Raw genomic sequence first — 19,015 nt, 5'->3', positions numbered from 1 at the left:
TTCATCAAAAAGGACATCCAGACATTCGTTTGCATTCGTTGAACAGATTTATTGATTTGTTGCTTAAAAACTGAATCCAGTCGGCCAAGTCGTCCTTCTGGAGAGGAAGAAAAGATTCCGCTATACATTTAGCACATCTTTTCATAGAATGGATTCATATTGAAATAAAACAGATCACCAGTAGGGTCAGACTCACAGAAGTAGGTCCCAGGACCAAGCCAGGCGATCAATACCCTGTAGGGTCAGAGGGAGGTGACAGTCAGGAGGAGTCTTAATAACACATTGGGGCTTCCTCTCCCCTACATCATCTTCAACAACTATAATCTACCCATCACCTCCTTTCCCCATAATTTCCCCACCTCCTCTTCTTCCTCAACCCACCATCTCCTCTTCTCCCCCCATTATCTCCTCCATCTCCCCATCTCCAAAAGTCTTCACCATCTCACCACCACCTCCTCCATGTTCACAAAACTTCTCCTCGCTATCATCTCAATAGTCTGCCCTTGCTTCCTCATCATCTCTCGTTCCTTTCCTCATCTCCTCTCCTTTGTCGGCTGCTCGGTACTCACCTCCCAGGCATCTGTACTCACCTCCCAGGCATCTGTACTCACCTCCCAGGCATCTGTACTCACCTCCCAGGCATCTGTACTCACCTCCCAGGCATCTGTACTCACCTCCCAGGCATCTGTACTCACCTCCCAGGCATCTGTACTCACCTCCCAGGCATCTGTACTCACCTCCCAGGCATCTGTACTCACCTCCCAGGCATCTGTACTCACCTCCCAGGCATCTGTACTCACCTCCCAGGCATCTGTAGGAAACCTCCAGGTATTTGTAGGTTCCATAACAGGGGTCACCGAAGGTCGGGTCGTGACCCACAGTGCAGCGACTCTTTCCCTCACACCTGCAGTTACACGTCACATCATTCAGGATTTCTTGCAGGACGGAGAGCAGTTCAATACTTTTTTTGTGCACTGGTCCCCTGCGGGAATTGAACCTCAAGAAAGCTCAAACCCATATGGGGATATTTGAATGCACCTTCAAACTACACGGAGAGGGTTTGGTTACCATTTCTTTACCACTTCCAGGACTTTGGGTTGCAGGCAGTTCTGGTCGCTGAGCTCGTGGCGTCCGGCTGAGCAGGTTGTGCCGTCCCGGCGTCCAAAGTTAGCATGGAACACCTTTATCACACCCTTGCCTGCGCACACACACACACACACACACACACACACACACACACACAGAGACAGAGACAGAGACAGAGACATGAGATAGTGTGTGTCTGCAGAAAGTCAGCAATGTTTGATCTCAGTAAAAGGTTGCGGAAAAGACGGATGTCACAAAATGTTTTGAGCTATAAATGAGTTTGTTACATTTCGTGAAGAGGGTTTAGGGAACACATTTGTCTGTGGTTTTTGCAGGTGTTTCTAATATGCATTGACACAGGGGGATGAACGCTTATCTAATCAAGTCTGTTTGTGTTTTATTTTTCATTGAAATGACAAAAATACACAATTATTCCTGCACTGTAATATTACAACATATTTTGTGGGGATTGGTGACAAAAAAAAATCCAGATTAAATTAATTTCAATTTATTGCAACACAATATGAGAAAGTCCAAGTGGGGTGAATACATATGAAATCTCTACTCCCACCCAATCACATTAAATACACCCAACCACACTAAACACACCCAACCACACTAAACACACCCAATCACATTAAACACACCCAAACACATTGGAAACACCCAACCTCACTAAACACACCCAACCACACTCGACAGACTACACCCAACCACACTAGACACACCCAACCACACAAGACACACCCAACCACACAAGACACACCCAACCACACAAGACACACCCAACCACACTGGACACAATAATTGAAAATCACCCAGAACTACAAAGGAGGTAGGCAGAGGGAGTTGTTAGGTGTGTGTCTATAATCATGTTCTCACCACAGTCCAGGGAGCTGGTCGAGTCACTACAGGTGATACTGACCCCTGAAAACAGAACACACATTATCAGCACTTCCACACGGATAATAAATAACTAATAATATTTAATATATTTAATAATATTTAGTTTATGTGTGTATTTATACGACTAATAAACAAACTTAAACTTGACATAATGGGCTGTCAGGAAAGAGGACGGGGGAGTAATCAAGGACAGACAGTCTTATCCGAGTGTCAACGTCATTTTCAAGCAGTTCATTTTCTGTTTCGTGATTGGTGGATATCCACCGACATCATTCGAACAAGGTCATCGGGAGGCATCCGCCAGCATTGTTGCCAGATGGGGAGGTTTCCCGCAAAACTTGGCTATTTCATAGATATACGTTTGTATAGGAAAAAAGCATTTAGGCTGTTTTTTTTGCACAGTTTGCGGGATTTAAGGTGTGTTTGTTGCCATATACTGTCAATCAAGTCTGGCAACCCAGTCCGCCAAAGAAGTTAAAGTGTCACCCAGCTAACATCATCAGGCGGACACCTTCACCAGCGATGTCCATGCCTTTCCTACTGTGAGGGGGTAATACTGACTGGCAGGCACGCAGATGTAGGTGACGTCCAGATATTTGTAGGTTCCGTAACACGGGTCGGAAACGTGATTCACTTTCATGTTCACTTCACACATCCGCTTCCCATCACACCTGAAGAACCACACGGCAACAGCAGAAGGACCACAGGGCAACAGAAGAAGAACCACACGGCAACAGCAGAAGAACAGCAGAAGAACCACACGGCAACAGCAGAAGAACCACACGGCAACAGAAGAAGAACCACACGGCAACAGTAGAAGAACCACATGGCAACAGCAGATTATTAGAAAACCATGATGTATCTACAATGTTACCCTATCTATCAACAGGTGCGTATTTCTGCGTGTGTGTGTGTTAGTAGGTATGTATGTGTGTGTGTGTGTGTGTGTACCTCTGGGACCAGCGAGTCAGAGTTCCTTCCTGGGAACACTGTGTGTTAGTCAGCTGACCCTGTGGTCGCCCCTGACTACAGGTCTGGCTGTCTGTCCTCCCGTACACCGCCTTCTGAACGAAGACCAAACCGTCGTCTAAAAGACACAAACGGCGGAGAGGGTGAGAGACCGACGAGACAAATCCACCGAGGGACGAGGTGTCTTCTCTTACCACACTCCAGATGCACCATGCCAGCCCCATCACAAGTAGTCACGTGCTCTGTGAAGAAGAAAAGCAGATTCATACAAACACATAACCCTCATATAGAGACAAAAGAGCTACACGAATGTGTTATTAAGCGTCTATACCCATTTGTCAAGCTTTATAAACGGTTTGTAAAGTCATCACAAGCCAAATGTCATTTGACACGGAACCATAAATTACTGTGGGTTTCGGAGTCGGTGTGTTTTTGGGGCGGATGCTTGTCGAAGCTACTTACTGCTTTCAAGGCAGCCATAGGTTACTTCCAGGTAGGGCTGATTCAATTGGGCGGGGTTACAGAGGTCACACACACTGCTTGGGGTCGTCACTTGACACTGCCCTTTACCGTCACACCTGCGTGAACAGTTATAGGCTGCTTCTACACAGGTGCACTAATTATGACATACAGCACATCGGTATGGCCAAACAGCTGTACTATTCTCGATGAGACTCTGGCGTAGCTGAACTAATGTGAGGAGTGGCTAAATATCTCCAGACCAAGGCTTGAATCAATCCATTAATCCATTAGCATTTGGAAAAAAATAATCCCCGGAAAAGTTGCTTGATTTCTGCATTTCAACATTTGGCTTGTAAATCAACCACAGATTTTGCCGCCGATACAATGTTTTATTGCTCATTACAGGAAACGTGCCAACAGGATCCTGAAGCTGGGAAATAAAGGATGTTGCACTAAACACTACGTGCTTAATTTAAACTCTTTCTCTCTCTCTGAATGTGTGCAGACCTCTCTGATAAGGTGTTGAAGGCCTCCGTGTCAGAGCAGGGTTTAGGGCTTTCATCTGTTGACTTCTCGTTGGTGCGGTATTTGACCCCATACACCTTGAGCACACCGTGGTCTACACACAGACAAACACACACACCCCATAGCAAGCATTCAATCCACAGAAGAAAGGGTTTGAATGAACCAGTTATTAGCCGTATGTAGATTATAATTCTTGGACATTTTCGTTTGGACTTGATAAAACAAAAAGGTTAAACCTAGTTGGAAATGTCAAACTTTTTCCAAGTCATTTGAACCTTAAAACACCTGTATTGCAGACAAGCTGTCTTGTAAAATCCTACACCTGTAGATGTACAAGGATAGCAGGCAGAATACTAGATCTACTTTACCACACTGGAGGCTTAGATCAACACACGTCAGGAACCGGTTCTCCAATACTGACATTCCATAACCTGCACAAAAAAAGAATCACACCCTTTTCTTTCCTTCGCCTCCATTAATCTGCCAAATACACTGAAGCTACGCAACACTCACAGAACAGTGTTGCTGAGGTGAACAGAAATCTGTCACTTAAATGTAGTTCCCCTTAAAAACTAAATGTGCATTTTCCCATGAAAGGTGAACTGGCAAAACCATTCAGTAACTACTGTGAGATGATTTTTACTTACCCAGACAGAGACTGACCTGGAGCACTGAGGACAGAGAGAAGAGCGTCCATCTATATCCAACCAAAATCTATCTTGTTATATAAACTCAATATGCACATACTGCATTTAGGAACAACAGTGTCTCTGGAACAGGGTTGTAAGAGAGAAAAGGAAACGGTGGACAGAAAAGAGAAATGGGAGGAGGAGAGAGAAGAATCCAAGAAAGAGGAGAGGAGCAAAAACCAGAATAGAAGAGTAAAGAAAGAACAGATACATTTAAAGAAACACAGGAATTTAAAAAGTATAGAGACTCACGGATTATTAAAACCGATTGGTTAAGAAGCATTCTGTTATCATGGACCTTTGTTGGAGACTTTTCAGCATGGGACTATGAAGAGTCTTTAAGCACACAGTGATAGTTGTTCCTGGAAGTGAGATACAGTAGGAACACATTATACTGGAATATAGCTCCTCCTTTTCTCTGTGGCCCAACCTACTAATCCAGAGCAGGGGTCAAAATGTCAAAAACACACGACATCCCCTCCGACACATTCACTCACACACACACACACACACACACACACACTTTTATAGTATTGTGGGGACCAGAAAAAACACTAAACATTCTCCCTAACAACCTAACCTTTATGCTTAAACTTCACAGACCCCTAACGCCGGACCCTAAAACGAACCCTCATTCTGACACTACGACCCAGATGTGTTCCACTTCACAACATAACACATAATTAGACTTTATTTCACCATAATAACAAAACACCTAGATGGCTAGATAGACCCGTGTGGAGAAACTCCCAGTCTAACCAACTTGGCAAACCAACACAGAGGTGTCGCAATGGTCATGAGATCGTTCCAACGAACTGAACTCCATGCATTAAAACCCAACAGGACCTACATACCGTCCTCGGCTTCTCTGAAGATTGTGTGCATCACAGAGAAATGAAGGAAATACTATTGGGTCACCTGTGTAGAAAATAACTTTGTTGTTCAGACATTAATTCTGCCCCAGTCTGATGTAGTGCCTGGTCTCGTCCACTCTCAGAAGTTAAGTGCTGGGAGCCTCACACATGAGAAACGGAAGACATGCATATTTCTGAGATTCTCCTGCACGTCTGGGGCCGGAACATTTGCAGCTTGAATGTTTTACAAGTTGGAGCAACAATTCCCTTAGTTTAGGAAACCTCAGATTACAATATTCAAGTTCAGTGAATTTGTTGCAGTAATGTAGTTAAAGTTCTTTCTAAATCCCCCTTTACAACTGCGGTGAAGAAAACGCTTCAAAATGTGGTACATTTTAATAAGTAGTATTTACAATATGTACACAAAAGCAGAGTACGAACAACTTCCTTACCACGGTGTCCGATTTCATCGTTGATACATTAGTATTTACATTTGTTACTGATAAGACCATGTGACCAACCGTCACGTAAAATCACAAGAGATAAAAAAAACAACAACATAAAACCAGACATGAGCGGGATTCCCGGGTTGGTGCAGCGGTCTCCATTGCTGCGCCATCGCAGCACACCGGCAATCCCTGGTGGCCTGGCACATTCGGGGCGCGAACTGTCCCAACGCACCGCACAGGACTGGCGTTGGACAAAGGTCGACATGTTGAGTTTGGGGCACCTGTGAACGCATCCTACTCCAAGCACATAGGTGCTGGTGGGTACTTCCTGGGTGAGGGGGAAGTATGAAAAGTGGCAGAATAGCTTGGTGGGATGTGCTTCAGAGGACACGTCTCGATATTTGACTCTCCAGAGCCCGTCGGGAGCAGCTGCGATGAGGCGGTTGTCACGGGTGAGAACTGTGTGGGTGTTTGTGTGTGTGTGGGGGGGGGCAATAAAAGATTATTCCTTTCAAGTATGTGTGCCTTGTTTCATGTTAGTGTGACTACGACCGTGGTCCAGAGGTATGTGTGAAGAGGTTCACTTGTGCGTCAACGTCCCAAACTTTGATCAATACAGTTTCTGTGGCAACGGTTAGGGTACAAACCATTCGGTAATCAATATCAAACACAAACTTCAGAGTCCATTGGAGTCTCAGTCCATCTGACATCTAATTCTATTGGTTCTTTTTATTTTTTTATTTTTTTTATGGAATAGAACCAAATGCTCCTGCCTACGTCCCCGTAAAGCAAACCGAACACTTGACGTTTGGTTCTCAGCTTTCAGTCGAGGTGGATTTTGACAGTTCAAAACATCCTCCATTGCCTTTCAACTCATATTCTCAGTTCCTCGTCCTTCATGCCCCGTTGCTTTGAATTTAAAACTCAGGTCCTCTCATCTCCTGCATGTCTAGGAGTAGTGTTTCTCAATACCAGGGCCATTATTCACAAAACCCCTCAGAATGAATAATTGGTCCTAGGCACTGAGAATAGAAATGTAACTTTGTCTAACCGGGGGGGGGGGTTGGGGGGGTTATTAGACAGTTATTTAGGAAACCTCATGAGACACTTTCACTCCTGGGCGTTTTTTAAGTCGCAAAACAGGTTGTAACATTTGTGGTTTTCTCGTGTTGTTTTCCACTGATGCTCTTATCTGGAGAGGCGTAAATACATACTGACCACCTTCATTTAGTATCTATGGTACTAATAACAGCGTTTTACGAGGGATGGGAGCCAATTGGAAGCTGCGCATTGTTAGGTGTCCATGGTAACCCGGCTTGGAAATGTAGCCTGGACACCAGGCTTAACTCCCGTACTCCCAACAATAAGTGCCATGGGAATTGCAGGGACCACGGGGAGCATTTTAGTGACCCGCGTTCCTTTTCAAGACCTTCTCTGAGAACACCTGGTCACCTGCACGACCCAGGTACAGGGCTTGAAGACGGTCAACATGGTGGAAAACTATCAGACCGGCAGATTCTTCTCTGGTACCAGAATCGGGTCCCTCCAGATTGTAGAAGTCAGTTCTCAATCTCACATCCTTCCTTCCTTCCTTCTTTCTCTGTCCCCACTTCTCTCCCTGCCTCTCTCTCCCCGTCTCCCCCACTCCTCCTTCTCTCCCCCTCTCAGAGCGCCCCCTGTATTGCGTGCTCCCTCCTGCCCTGCTTCTTCAGCAGCTGGATACGGTTGTGGCAGTAGAACTTGATGGCCCTCCAGTCGCGCTGGTTGCTGACCAGCAGGGGGCAGAGTTGCAGGCATCGCTCGCAGTCCGCCTTGGCCGGCACACGCAGCTCCATGATGTTCCGCTTCAGGTGGGTCTCCACGGCGACGCGCTCGGCCTCGGACCAGGGCCGTTTCAGCACGCCGCGCTTCCCTGGGAAATCAACATGAACACTCGTCAAATATTAATAGAGTTGTGTCCCAACTTTTTCCTGGAACTTTATATGTTTTTAAAGATCAGTATCAATCTCCCTCCACAACAGTTGGTATTAAGAGAAGACTGTTTTTAACCCGTTCGGGGCAAACGAGCACAGCCAAACCCATGGGAGGGACACACCTGATTTGGGCTGGATGTTTTTCCTCTTGTGGGCCCCAGGCAGCAGCGGGTTGACTGAGGAGGGCGGGGGCACCTTCTTGCGGGGAGGTCGGCCCGGTCTCTTCTTCACCACCTCCACCTCCACCTTCTCCTTCTCCTTGAGCTTCTCCGCCTCCCCGTCCGTGTCATCCGAGAAGGAGTCTGCGGAATTCCCAGACATCACTGCCGTTTCCGGACCGGAGGGAGAGCAGGAACACGGGAGAAATGAATAAGAAATAAAACATTTTGTATTTTAAAAAACAACACCTGGATACAAAACACCTGGCTAATTTCACCATCGCCCTTACTCGCAAGGGGGAAAGGCCTGGAGGAACCAGGGAAATATTTCACTCTGGCATTTACACAAGCGGAATGAAAAAAAAGACATATCAGATGAGATGTACATTAACCATGTCTCTGAGCGACAAGATCAATGTCATGGTCGGGGGGGCACCATATGGCTTTTATAAATGCCAGCCCTCCCCTCAACAACAGGTATCGAAAACGCAATTAATTAGTTATTGAAAACAAAACTGTATTTGCGACTACTGAACAAAATAACTGTACCACACAATTATCAATTTACTCTTAAATAAATTGACAATTATTGACTTAACAGCCCTAAACAATGTATCTTATTTTCCCTCCTACGGGTGCCAGGTATGACTTGGAGGTGACTAGGATTGACTAGTGTTTGAGTTCTGGGTGGATTAGCGGTGTGCTGTCTTTGTACTAGAGATGGGAGTTCTGGGTGGATTAGCGGTGTGCTGTCTTTGTACTAGAGATGGGAGTTCTGGGTGGATTAGCGGTGTGCTGTCTTTGTACTAGAGATGGGAGTTCTGGGTGGATTAGCGGTGTGCTGTCTTTGTACTAGAGATGGGAGTTCTGGGTGGATTAGCGGTGTGCTGTCTTTGTACTAGAGATGGGAGTTCTGGGTGGATTAGCGGTGTGCTGTCTTTGTACTAGAGATGGGAGTTCTGGGTGGATTAGCGGTGTGCTGTCTTTGTACTAGAGATGGGAGTTCTGGGTGGATTAGCGGTGTGCTGTCTTTGTACTAGAGATGGGAGTTCTGGGTGGATTAGCGGTGTGCTGTCTTGGTTACGGAGCCCAGGTCCCAGAAGCGGCTCCTTACCGTCCAGCTCCAGGCAGATGTGCTGAAGGGTCATCCCCCTGAACAGCACGCCCTCCCGCTCCCCATACAGAACCACCCTGCCCACGCGGCCCATCAGCGCCGGGTCCCGGCCAATCGTGGAGCAGCTCTGGGTCACGTGGTACTCCTTCTGCAGGAAGTCCTCCAGGCGCTTGGCGGCCGCCCCGCCCGGCTTGCCCTGCCCCTCCCCCTCCTCCAGGAGCAGCAGCTGGGTGAGGATGGCCACCTGCCGGCGTGCCCGGGTCTGGGTCAGCGCCCCCGGGTTCTTGGCGCCGCTGGCCCGCGCCAGGTTCCGCAGCAGGTCCGTGCCGCGGAGGGGGGTGGCGGGCGAGTGGAAGGGCCGGGAGAAGACGTAGGGGCTGTGGGGGTCCACGCCCACGTTGGTGGAGGTCTGCAGGAGGAGCTCCAGGCAGGGCTCGCAGTGCGGCGGGAGGATGAGGGTCTGGACGCGCCCCCGCTTCCCCAGGACCCCCGCCCTCGGAAGGTGGCAGAGGACCTGGCGCTCGAACGGGGACAGGGAGGCCTCTGAGCCCGCGAGGGGGTTAGCCTGGGCCGGCGCCGGGCTCGGGGGGGTGGTGCGGTTGCGGTAGTCCTGGGTGGTGAGCTTGGCCACCTCGCACTCGCGGTTCCGGTTGTAGAGGATGAGGAGCGCCAGCGTGGAGTGGCAGAGGAGGCGCCAGGCCTCGGCCGAACTGGGGGAGCGGGACAGGGAGAGGAAGGAGGAGTGCTGCTGGCGTCGGAGGTAGAGCACCAGACAGGAGAGGGAGGAGAGGAGCGGAGGCATGTGGTGCCTGTGGGAGCTGGGAGAGAGAGGAGAGAGAGATGTCTGTCTGTAAACATGCACGCGTGCACACACACACACACACACACACACACACACACACACACACACACACACACACACACACACACACACACACACACACACACACACACACACACACACACACACACACACACACACACACACACACACACACACACACACACACACACACACACACGGTCTCAGTTATGTAATCTGGAAACGACACGCAATTACATTTAAATTAAAAAGTCCGGCCCACGTCGTCTTTCAAGCGGCAGAACCACCCATCACGTACCTAGACACTGGTGTCGTCTTATCCTCTGGACTCTCCTCCTCCTCCGCCCCACTCAGCTCCGGCTCCTCCTCAGGCTCCTCCGGCTCGGGGGTTGGTGGCGGAGGCATCTCTTCCTCCTTGCTCCTTACACACTCCTCCAATTTCGGCTGCTCCTCCTTTTCCCTCTTTGGCCTGCGGCCCCTCCTGGGCGGCGCAGGCGCCGGCGGGCTTTTCACCGGCGGCGCCGCAGGGGCGGAGTTTCGCTTTGGAGTCGGCGCCGATACGCCGGCGCTTTTGTTGGCCGCGGTCGACTGAGCAGCCGGGGGCGGGGAGAGCGAGAGCGAGAAGGACACCGCCCCCGAGGAACTCCGAGTGGCCGGCGCCTCCCTCTCCCTGGAGAAGAAAGGGGGCGGGGCGGTGGCCGTGGCGGAGGAGGAGGGCTGCGGAGAGGCGAAGGTGTGGCCTTGCACAGGGGAGGGGTGAGGGCGGGACGAGGCGGAGGTGGTGTGTGTGCGGAGCGCGGCCAGCTCCATGGCGGCCCTGACCTCGGGCTGGTTGGCGTGGTGCTTCTCCAGGTGGCGCGCCAGCGAGCGGTAGTGGCGGCCACAGTACGGGCAACGCTGCCTCCTGCTGACCGTGGCCGCGCCGGAACCGCCGATGTTGATGTTGATGTTGTTGTTGATGTTGGTGGTGGGCTGCGGCGCCAGGGCGCTGGGCTGCCCCGGGGTCCGGGCGGGCACTGAGGAGGAGGCGGACGCCAGGCGTGAGAAGGAGGACGAGCAGGGGCGCCCGGGTACCGACCTGGGGCCTGCGGTGCTCTTCTTCTTGGTGCCGGCGACGGCGGCTGCCATTTTGCGCTTCTTCCGGCGGCGGAGCATGCGGCCCCGCAGCTCCTCCATGTCCTCCTCCTCGTCGTCGTCGTCATCGTCTTCCTCCTCCTCCTCATCCTCCTCGCGGTCCGAGTCGCTGGGCTCAGAGTGGGTGAGCGGAGAGGAGGAGGGGGACAGAGACCAGGATGGCGTGAGGTAGTCGGACAGAGACAGAGGGTGGGGCCCTGGTTCCTCTTCCTGACAGTGATAGAAAAAAAAAAGAGAGAGACGAACATTGTAAATGCCCCCCCCCCATAACCATAAAAATGTCCTAAAATGGACTTGAGGTATGTGGGGGCCGGGACACTTTTCATTACCTTCTTAACGTTATTGTCTGGGTTACAGCTGCAGACTAACACTCGCCGTGCCACAGGGTTACGAAACCCCTAGGACATTCACGACACAACCAAAAGGGTTCAACAGGGCGCAAAGGGCGTCCCAGCGCCGAGGCCATCACACTGGCCGTCACAATGCTCTTTACTTGGACAGGACAAGGAGACAACGCTCAGCCAGCAATGCTCACTGACGTACAACGTCAATGTTGAGATGTACTGGATTGCCGTGACGACTGACGTCATGACCCCTGACCTCTCAATCGCCGGCTAAATATCGGAGAACGGCCGAAATTGCGGCGCTACGAGGAAAACGGACGCCTTTTAAGCAGCGAGTCATAGTCACCATGTTGTTCTCTCCCCAGTCCGTCAGGCTGTAGTCCACGGTGATCTCCTCCCCCTTGGCGATGTCGCGGATCGCTATGACGACCAATCGCACCTGGCTCCCACAATGCACCTCGCGGATCCTGCAGTTGGGCGTGGCGTGGAAGAGAACCGGACCCCGGACCCCGCTCGCGCCCTCCTCTCCCAGCTCAGACACACTGGACCAGGAAACAGACCAACGTCAGGCTCCACCCACCCACCATCAGACCGGTCCCGGAGACACACCTCCAGACACCCACACTAAGAGGCAGGTATTTTGGATACACGAGAACTATAACATTTCACCAAGAATTTGCTATACATTAAAGGCCCGAATGAAATACGCATTTCGGATAATGGTCGTTGAAGACCTCGGCCTCAGACAAAAAAACACAACTGCTCATTAGATGACCATTTCAGACCTGCCGGTTGATATGTTGTACACATGCTAAACAGAGCTTTTCTGATATAGTAGGACATGTACAGTATGTGGTTTTAGTATGCAGCAAGAAAGGCAGCCGTCCGGAATGTCCCGCTCATTCCTCCCCATACTCGGAATCCGCCCAACGGGATATTGGAAAAAATAAATAATTTATGGAATGCTCCTGGAATCTGGCAACACAAGACACAACGGATTTCAGTGTCTAAGTGAGGGGCAGAGAATGGAAGAAACTCTGGAGGAACCAGGCCCCTACTGGTTCATGAATCTACTGACCACCTCCGGAGCACTGCCAAAACAAGACGTCGAAATCGTTACAAACGTTGCCAGGTGTCACTGGTTTACGGCGGTTCTCGGCCCTGAACGATTCTACTGAAATAAAGTTTACAAAAGCCTGTTTTTCGAATAATGGTTTCCAAAAACAATCATCACCACCCCCACCCCAACTAAACTCACCAGAGCTGGGTGGGATCAGCCAGGTAGTAAGGGCTTCCAGGTGGGGGCAGTCTGTCCTCCGCTCCCTCTGGATACTGCCCATCCCCTAGGAGTCACACACACAGGTAAGAACACCAAGCACACTTTCAACACAGCGTAAACATGAGACGGACGCGCTTGCGTGCGTGCGTTTACCTGGACTATAGCTGTGCTCAGACAAGCTCTCCTCCTCTTCATCCTCTGTGACATAGGCCCGGTCACACACCTTCACAGGCGTGCCTTTCCTCTTCCTCCCGCAGACACGCCTACAAAACCCACCAGAGGTCCTGTTAGATTCAGAACATTTCCCGTTACACACTCATTAAGATGAGCCGACAGGTGTATTTTGTGCGTGTCCACACAAAAAAAAACACATTAACAGATCATTTCTGACCATCCTACAAGACTGTCAACTAGGCCTACAGCCACTTCTGCGTTGACCTATTATAGTATTGAATCACAAAATCACAGCAATCTTGTTCTATGGTTTAATGTATAGAGTAACGCAATAGCTACGGCATTAACAATAGGGATAGACCGATGTTAATCTGATATTCAGACGCTAATTTGATATTCACGGATTTTTACTAGACACAATTACACTGACCAAATGAATCAAATCCATGCATCAAAGAATCAAACATCTAATATCACTGAAACCAAAACAAAATAATATATTGGAAAAAAGAAAACTGTTTCGCAGAATAAATAAGTCCTAACGTTAGGACACCGTGAAACAATGCATTTCTCAATTGATTTACGTCGTCAACAAACCCCACCCACACCTGAAATACTACCTAACATCCGGCATTCACTGTCACCTAGTAGACCAAAACAGTCTAGGTGAATCTTCTACCTGACTTTCCTGCCGTCTTCTTTGCGTCACGGGGGAGGTACACATGTAGTATATGGTTGTCGCATCTGTTAAATTACTAACATGAATACTAAATGACCACTTAATGTAACCGAGGGTTTCCCTAACAACGTCACTTTGAATGTAGCATCACGTTATTTAGCTGGCTAACGTCGTTAGCTACGTGAACATCTGGCAAGCAGGTGTGGTTTGAATGATTAAATGCAGAAATCGACAGTAATCTAAGAATATCTATGTCAGGTATATCGCCAACTAACTAGATTGAATCGTGCAAGGCTACTGTAGTCAAAATGCATTTGGATGTGATTAGCAACCTAGTTAAGGACCAACGCGTTACAGTCTAGGGAGATGTAACTCGCTAACTGGCTAGAATAGCCAGCTAAACTACTGTAGCTAGATGACTATGGCTAGCTAGCTGACCAATTAAATAACAGACAACACATTACAGCTGGCTCGCTCCCAAACGAAAGATCAAAAGCATATGGCTTATCAACGTGAGGATACATGGTTGACAAGCTGTGCAAGCTTGCAGAATAACAAAACGATCGCTACCCCGAAGCGAAAAAGCACTTTGGCTGTGTTTTATTTTTCTCAACAGAATCATCACGCGGATGGAAGCCTGGAACTAAACAAACACACCCGCTCAGACAGGGCTTTTATTCTATTTCACTTTTAAACATGCTAGCAAGTGATCTGATACCTAACATACATATATTCCCCGATAAGTTATTCATCTCACCCGCGGGGCGGCGGCGGCTTGCTTCCATCCCCGTCGCTGTCGAGGGTCGGTGGCTCCCGGTAGTCAAAAGGCGACCGTACGTTCTCCGCCATTAGGACTGCTACCCTACCTCGCGCTACGGTAGATTGCCCAACGCGCATGTGCGAATATGCAGAGGTTTAGAAAGATATGGTAAAATGGGGGGTTGAATAGCAACATTACAATGACAGGAGATGTGATGCTGAGGGCCAGTGTATAGGAATCAGCATCAGCACATCATAAAATAACAAATGTAGGAATGTATTGATTTTCCTCAGTGGTACAATATGCTCTACATATTAGGTCAAGGATCGGCACTCAAGCGTATAACATCTGTCTATTTACACCTCTTTCACCTCTTCACCGAATTAGAAGTAGGTATGTCTGCGTTTTAAATGTGCTCCCCGTTCACATGATATTTTTTCAGCAAGAATACTCACTTTTCAAAGGAATCATTGGTTTAGAAAACAAAACAAAAGCACCAGATACTAGCCGATTAAAACAAGGACAAGTTCATCCCCCTTCCCTAATGAACCTACACCTCGAATTCGTTTTGATTGGAATTGTTTGGCGGTGACACGTGATGCAGGGTGAGGTCTTTTCCAGACAAGGCGATGTGTCATTTTTGTTTTAGAAAATATGTTTCTGCGGGAGCACAGCAATTTCAATATGGTAATCATGTGACCGGAGAGCACCGGGTACAACCTAATGCACTGAAAACTATTAATTGCATGAAAAGTATAATAAAACACTGTGGATACTATTCATTTTAATATTCAGTGCAAGTCCAAATATTTGACAGAAAATGTTATGACAAGATACAAACTCACAATGACAACACAAAACGGCACAGATTGGTGGCCATGCACATACATTTTCATAATATTCAGTCAGTGTTTCAGACACGTGTCAGACATTCAACAGTGAAGGAGGGTGACAGTTTTGGCTACACATACATTCGAGTGGCTAGTGAGTAATATTAGATGAAATGTAACAGTCAGTAAGTTAAAACAGATGTAGCAGCATTTTCAAGTATGTAGAATGTACAATTAGCCCACTGTATGTAAATAGCCACATGGATATTAAAATGACATGCAACAACACAAAACTTGTCACAGTTTCTTTTCTAAACTTGCCTGACCAACAAAATAAAAATATGCATAATCAGTATATCATGAAGAATCTGGAGATATGTTGACAGTACATGGTGCAAGAGCATGAAAAGCAATCTTCCATCAGTCAGTACGATTCATTTTCACAGTAACAGTTGATCAGTAATTTCTTTGGTTACATTCTAGTAGTTTGTTTTAGTCTGCAGTGTTAGTTAAAGCATGTTAGATTGATTCAACCAAGCCTCTTCTACTCTAAACTCCAACGAAAGGAGGAAATATAGTTACATTTCTCACCATTAAGTAATTAAATAAATAGACTACATAAATTTAAAAAAAGAGATCAACACATCATTCACAGAACAACCGATTTGCCCAACCTTTCTGACATGGGTTGCAAAATTCCCAGGAACATTCAATTCATTCCTTGGTTTACCCCCAAAATCCCGATTGGAGGATTCCCAAAAATTAAAATTAAAATAAAAAAATGGAAAAGTTTGCCTAATTTTGCAACCCTAATCTGACGAAGGAATGCAATTGGTTCACCTCATTTTCTTCAATACAATCATCCGGTAAGACTCTGGTATCACGTAAGAGGAGCTCAGTTGTACCTCCTAATTACATTAGTCATATGCATGTTATTGAAAGTCGACTGACACTAAACTTAGAGACCATTCGAAGCAACTGGAACTAGATTTCGTCTGTCCCTTCCCTCTCGCGGTGGAGGACGTGGAGGGTCTGAGAGGCAGAGTCGGCCCAGTGTGTCAGCTCTAACAACACCCGGTAGGTCCACATCTTTGCCCTGAAAGAGCCCACGACTCCATCGACCTCCTGGGAGAGAAAGACCAAGTCAGCACAAAAAAGGCCATGGAATTTCCACGCTCCGTAAAGACAGAAGAACACAGTCACGCTTATCAACAGGTAACAGGTCTGGTATGTAACCGGACTGTTCCAGGTCATTTGCCTGGTGGCATATTTGTTTGGGCTAGCTTTTAACAGGCGAACAGCTTGGTTATTTATGTTGACATGGTCAGAAATGCCCCCCACCTCGGTGCATTCATGGTCTGGGGTGACGTCCTCCTCGGTCTCCAGCAGGACTTTGGTGCTGTGGAGCAGGTGGCCCAATCGGTCCCGGACAGTCTTCCTCGCCTGCTCGTAATCGCCCTCCAGCTCGCCCTCCATCTCTTCATCCTCTCGCTGGATGAGGCACTCCAGCAGACCCAGGCACATCCGCAGGGCTGAGTATAAGAGCTGGACCTGCTCCTCCAAGCCGAGGTCCGGTGAGGACGGAGAGAGCGAGACGATGCGATCGCCCGCTGGGGTGTGGTCTGATGAGAGGCTCTCCCTCACCCTCTGGGGGGGGGGATAAGAGGATAGGGAGGAGAAGAAAGGGGTGTGGGGAGGGCCAGGAGGGGAGAAAGAGTGAAAACATGATAGTAAAAGCACAAAAACTCAGAATAAAAAAGACAGGTACTAATGAGTAACATGTTCTGCTCGAAAATGAAAAAATATAAAGTCATTTATTTTGAGTGGAAGAAAAAAAAATATATATATTTACTATTCTGGCTACTGGCTTCTTGAATACATAATAAATGAATGAACACAATTATTGCACTTTAAATAATGCCACTCCAATAGTACCCTAAGTTTAATTATTGACGCTTTCTTTTTACAAGGCCAGCTGCCAAATTGCTTAAAGATGCATGACTTAATCCATTAGGGTGGGTTCCCCTGAGTCACAAATGTAGGGTTTGGGTTAGGAACATGGAGGACAGGGAGGGACGGTTTTAAAGGTTGATTCAATTAGGAACGCCTTTAGTGGACATGCACGTCTTTCTATTTACCGATGTTGTAGTTGGTCAAGCAGCCTGCAGGGCACTGATTTTAAAGTGATATGTATCTAATAAGACTCATCCCTTTGAATAAGAAAATTACAAATATCTTAAACGGCGTCAAGTGCAGCGCAATAGAGATCTAACGGGACGTGGGTGACGTGGAAGGTGAGCTATGTGGTGTTATTTATGGAAAGCTGTCCTGATAAAAGACCAAAGAAAAACACCCAGATCACTCAGAGGTTACTTACATATAGATCCAGCAAATGTGTGCAGTCCTGGTGAAGTAGCCGAGCCAGAGCAACTGCTCTCCCCGTCCTCGTTTGCCCAGGCGCCGGCATGTCCAATAGCGTGTCTACCTCAAACTGACCCTGTTCAGCCATTGAATCCGAACCGAGGTGGTTTGCGGTGACAGGGAGAAAAAAATATTCCCGTTGCCTTTCTCCCCTACAGTACGGCAATTAAGACTCACCGACGTCGAAGCTAGCTAAAGCAAATAACTTCGATCTTTAGAATTGTTACCGGCTGAGCTAGATGTCCATTTCGTCGATGCAGTCATTGGACAAATTTTTATTTCGTTGTTGACAGACACGCGAGGCTCAGGGGTAATAATATTGGAATGTAAATGGTTCCGCAAGCAACAGGGGCGGTTTTCGGGGGCGCACAGAGGTTTCTACCAGAACGTCCACTCAAGCCTTGAAAAATAGCCCATATTTGTCCTAAATAATAATCAGTAAATACAAGTCGACCTAAATTATACATTTATTTTAAACTGTATCATTACGTCACACTTGCAAACGAGAATATGTTCTCGATGTGTCTCACTAAATACTGTAGATTTTAGGGGAACCAAAAGTTATTTAACACATTAACATAATATGTATTAACATAATTTAGTACTTGTTTGCAAAACCTTTGGTTTCGATAACTAGCTGAAGTCTGCGATCCATTGACAAACCAGACGGTAGGTATGTTCCCTGGTGATGCTCTGCCAGACCTGTAACGCAGTAATCCTCAATTCCTGCTTATTTCAGGGTAATTTTCACCTCCAGTCTTGTGCTCAGCAGGTGAAACACCTGCTCAATATTGTTCAGGTCAGGTGATTGACTTGACCAGTAAAGATAATTCCACTATTTGGCACCGAAAAACGCCTTGTTGCTTGGGGAGGAATGTTTCTGCTCATTGTCCTGTAGGAAGGGGAAGAGCTGTCCAATGAGTTTTGAAAGACTTGTTTGCAATGGCACACTAATCTACTCAAAACAGAAATAACATCAACATGTTTAAATCCAACATCTGGTAAATACGTTTGCTAGATAGATTTGCTCCACGTATAAAAAGTTGGCGAATTCCAGTTTGGTCAACTAAATGTACAATAATGAGCTGGGATGAACTGACTGTGAAAAGGTGGATCATCTGACAGGCGTTACCGGTGACGTGAAGCATTGTAACTGGTCACTAGGTGGCACTAGAGATACATCTAAACGAAGTACCCTGAAGTCACACATTGTCCGGGCAGCAGCGTTAATTCCTGAGCGAAAAACATCCTAAGTAGCTTAGTGGTCAAGTTTGTTCAGGGCTAACATACAAAGCTTCTTTGTCCTGTTAAATTAATTATATTTCTCCCTCTGTAATACTTGACATGAAATACAGTTGTCCAGGTGACTAAAAACGATATGTTTAA

The 19,015-nt window shown here is 47.6% G+C and overlaps 3 protein-coding genes across 7 annotated transcripts; all 3 read right to left on the bottom strand.

The window, feature by feature from the left end:
• Nucleotides 1–28: 28 nt before the first annotated feature.
• Nucleotides 29–5,023, bottom strand: LOC105020798 (L-rhamnose-binding lectin CSL1-like). Of its 3 annotated transcripts, none has more exons than XM_034290269.1 (13): nucleotides 4,890–5,023; nucleotides 4,596–4,619; nucleotides 4,317–4,379; nucleotides 3,931–4,042; nucleotides 3,424–3,539; nucleotides 3,156–3,203; nucleotides 2,944–3,079; nucleotides 2,554–2,663; nucleotides 1,969–2,013; nucleotides 1,069–1,198; nucleotides 780–904; nucleotides 197–234; nucleotides 29–97 (listed from the first exon to the last, which is right to left on the bottom strand). In XM_034290269.1, the coding sequence occupies exons 1-12, from the start codon at nucleotides 4,918–4,920 to the stop codon at nucleotides 227–229; spliced, it is 948 nt and encodes a 315-aa protein (XP_034146160.1). In that variant the 5' UTR covers nucleotides 4,921–5,023; the 3' UTR covers nucleotides 29–97; nucleotides 197–226. The 3 variants fall into 3 exon arrangements, with proteins under 3 accessions (XP_034146160.1, XP_034146161.1, NP_001290877.1); XM_034290270.1 differs by having other exon boundaries at nucleotides 801–904; nucleotides 4,890–5,020; NM_001303948.1 differs by lacking the exon at nucleotides 29–97 and having other exon boundaries at nucleotides 801–904; nucleotides 4,890–5,001.
• Nucleotides 5,024–6,680: 1,657 nt separating this feature from the next.
• On the bottom strand, nucleotides 6,681–14,529 carry LOC105020800. 3 transcript variants are annotated; one of them, XM_010888099.5, is made up of 8 exons: nucleotides 14,376–14,529; nucleotides 12,919–13,028; nucleotides 12,745–12,829; nucleotides 11,833–12,028; nucleotides 10,307–11,352; nucleotides 9,186–10,033; nucleotides 8,036–8,236; nucleotides 6,681–7,852 (listed from the first exon to the last, which is right to left on the bottom strand). In XM_010888099.5, the coding sequence occupies exons 1-8, from the start codon at nucleotides 14,513–14,515 to the stop codon at nucleotides 7,605–7,607; spliced, it is 2,874 nt and encodes a 957-aa protein (XP_010886401.1). In that variant the 5' UTR covers nucleotides 14,516–14,529; the 3' UTR covers nucleotides 6,681–7,604. The 3 variants fall into 3 exon arrangements, with proteins under 3 accessions (XP_010886401.1, XP_010886400.1, XP_010886402.1); XM_010888098.5 differs by having other exon boundaries at nucleotides 12,919–13,049; nucleotides 14,376–14,527; XM_010888100.5 differs by having other exon boundaries at nucleotides 9,186–10,003; nucleotides 12,919–13,049; nucleotides 14,376–14,526.
• Nucleotides 14,530–15,145: 616 nt separating this feature from the next.
• On the bottom strand, nucleotides 15,146–18,700 carry cntf (ciliary neurotrophic factor). Its single transcript, XM_010888102.4, has 3 exons — nucleotides 17,586–18,700; nucleotides 16,550–16,855; nucleotides 15,146–16,333 (listed from the first exon to the last, which is right to left on the bottom strand). Exons 1-3 carry the CDS (start codon nucleotides 17,715–17,717, stop codon nucleotides 16,193–16,195), a joined length of 579 nt encoding a protein of 192 aa, XP_010886404.2. The 5' UTR covers nucleotides 17,718–18,700; the 3' UTR covers nucleotides 15,146–16,192.
• Between the last annotated feature and the right edge of the window lie 315 nt (nucleotides 18,701–19,015).

The sequence above is a fragment of the Esox lucius genome, chromosome 24 (genome assembly GCF_011004845.1).
Source record: "Esox lucius isolate fEsoLuc1 chromosome 24, fEsoLuc1.pri, whole genome shotgun sequence".
In the NCBI taxonomy this organism is placed as follows: Eukaryota; Metazoa; Chordata; class Actinopteri; order Esociformes; family Esocidae; genus Esox; species Esox lucius.
This window is presented reverse-complemented; position numbering and strand designations above follow the sequence as displayed.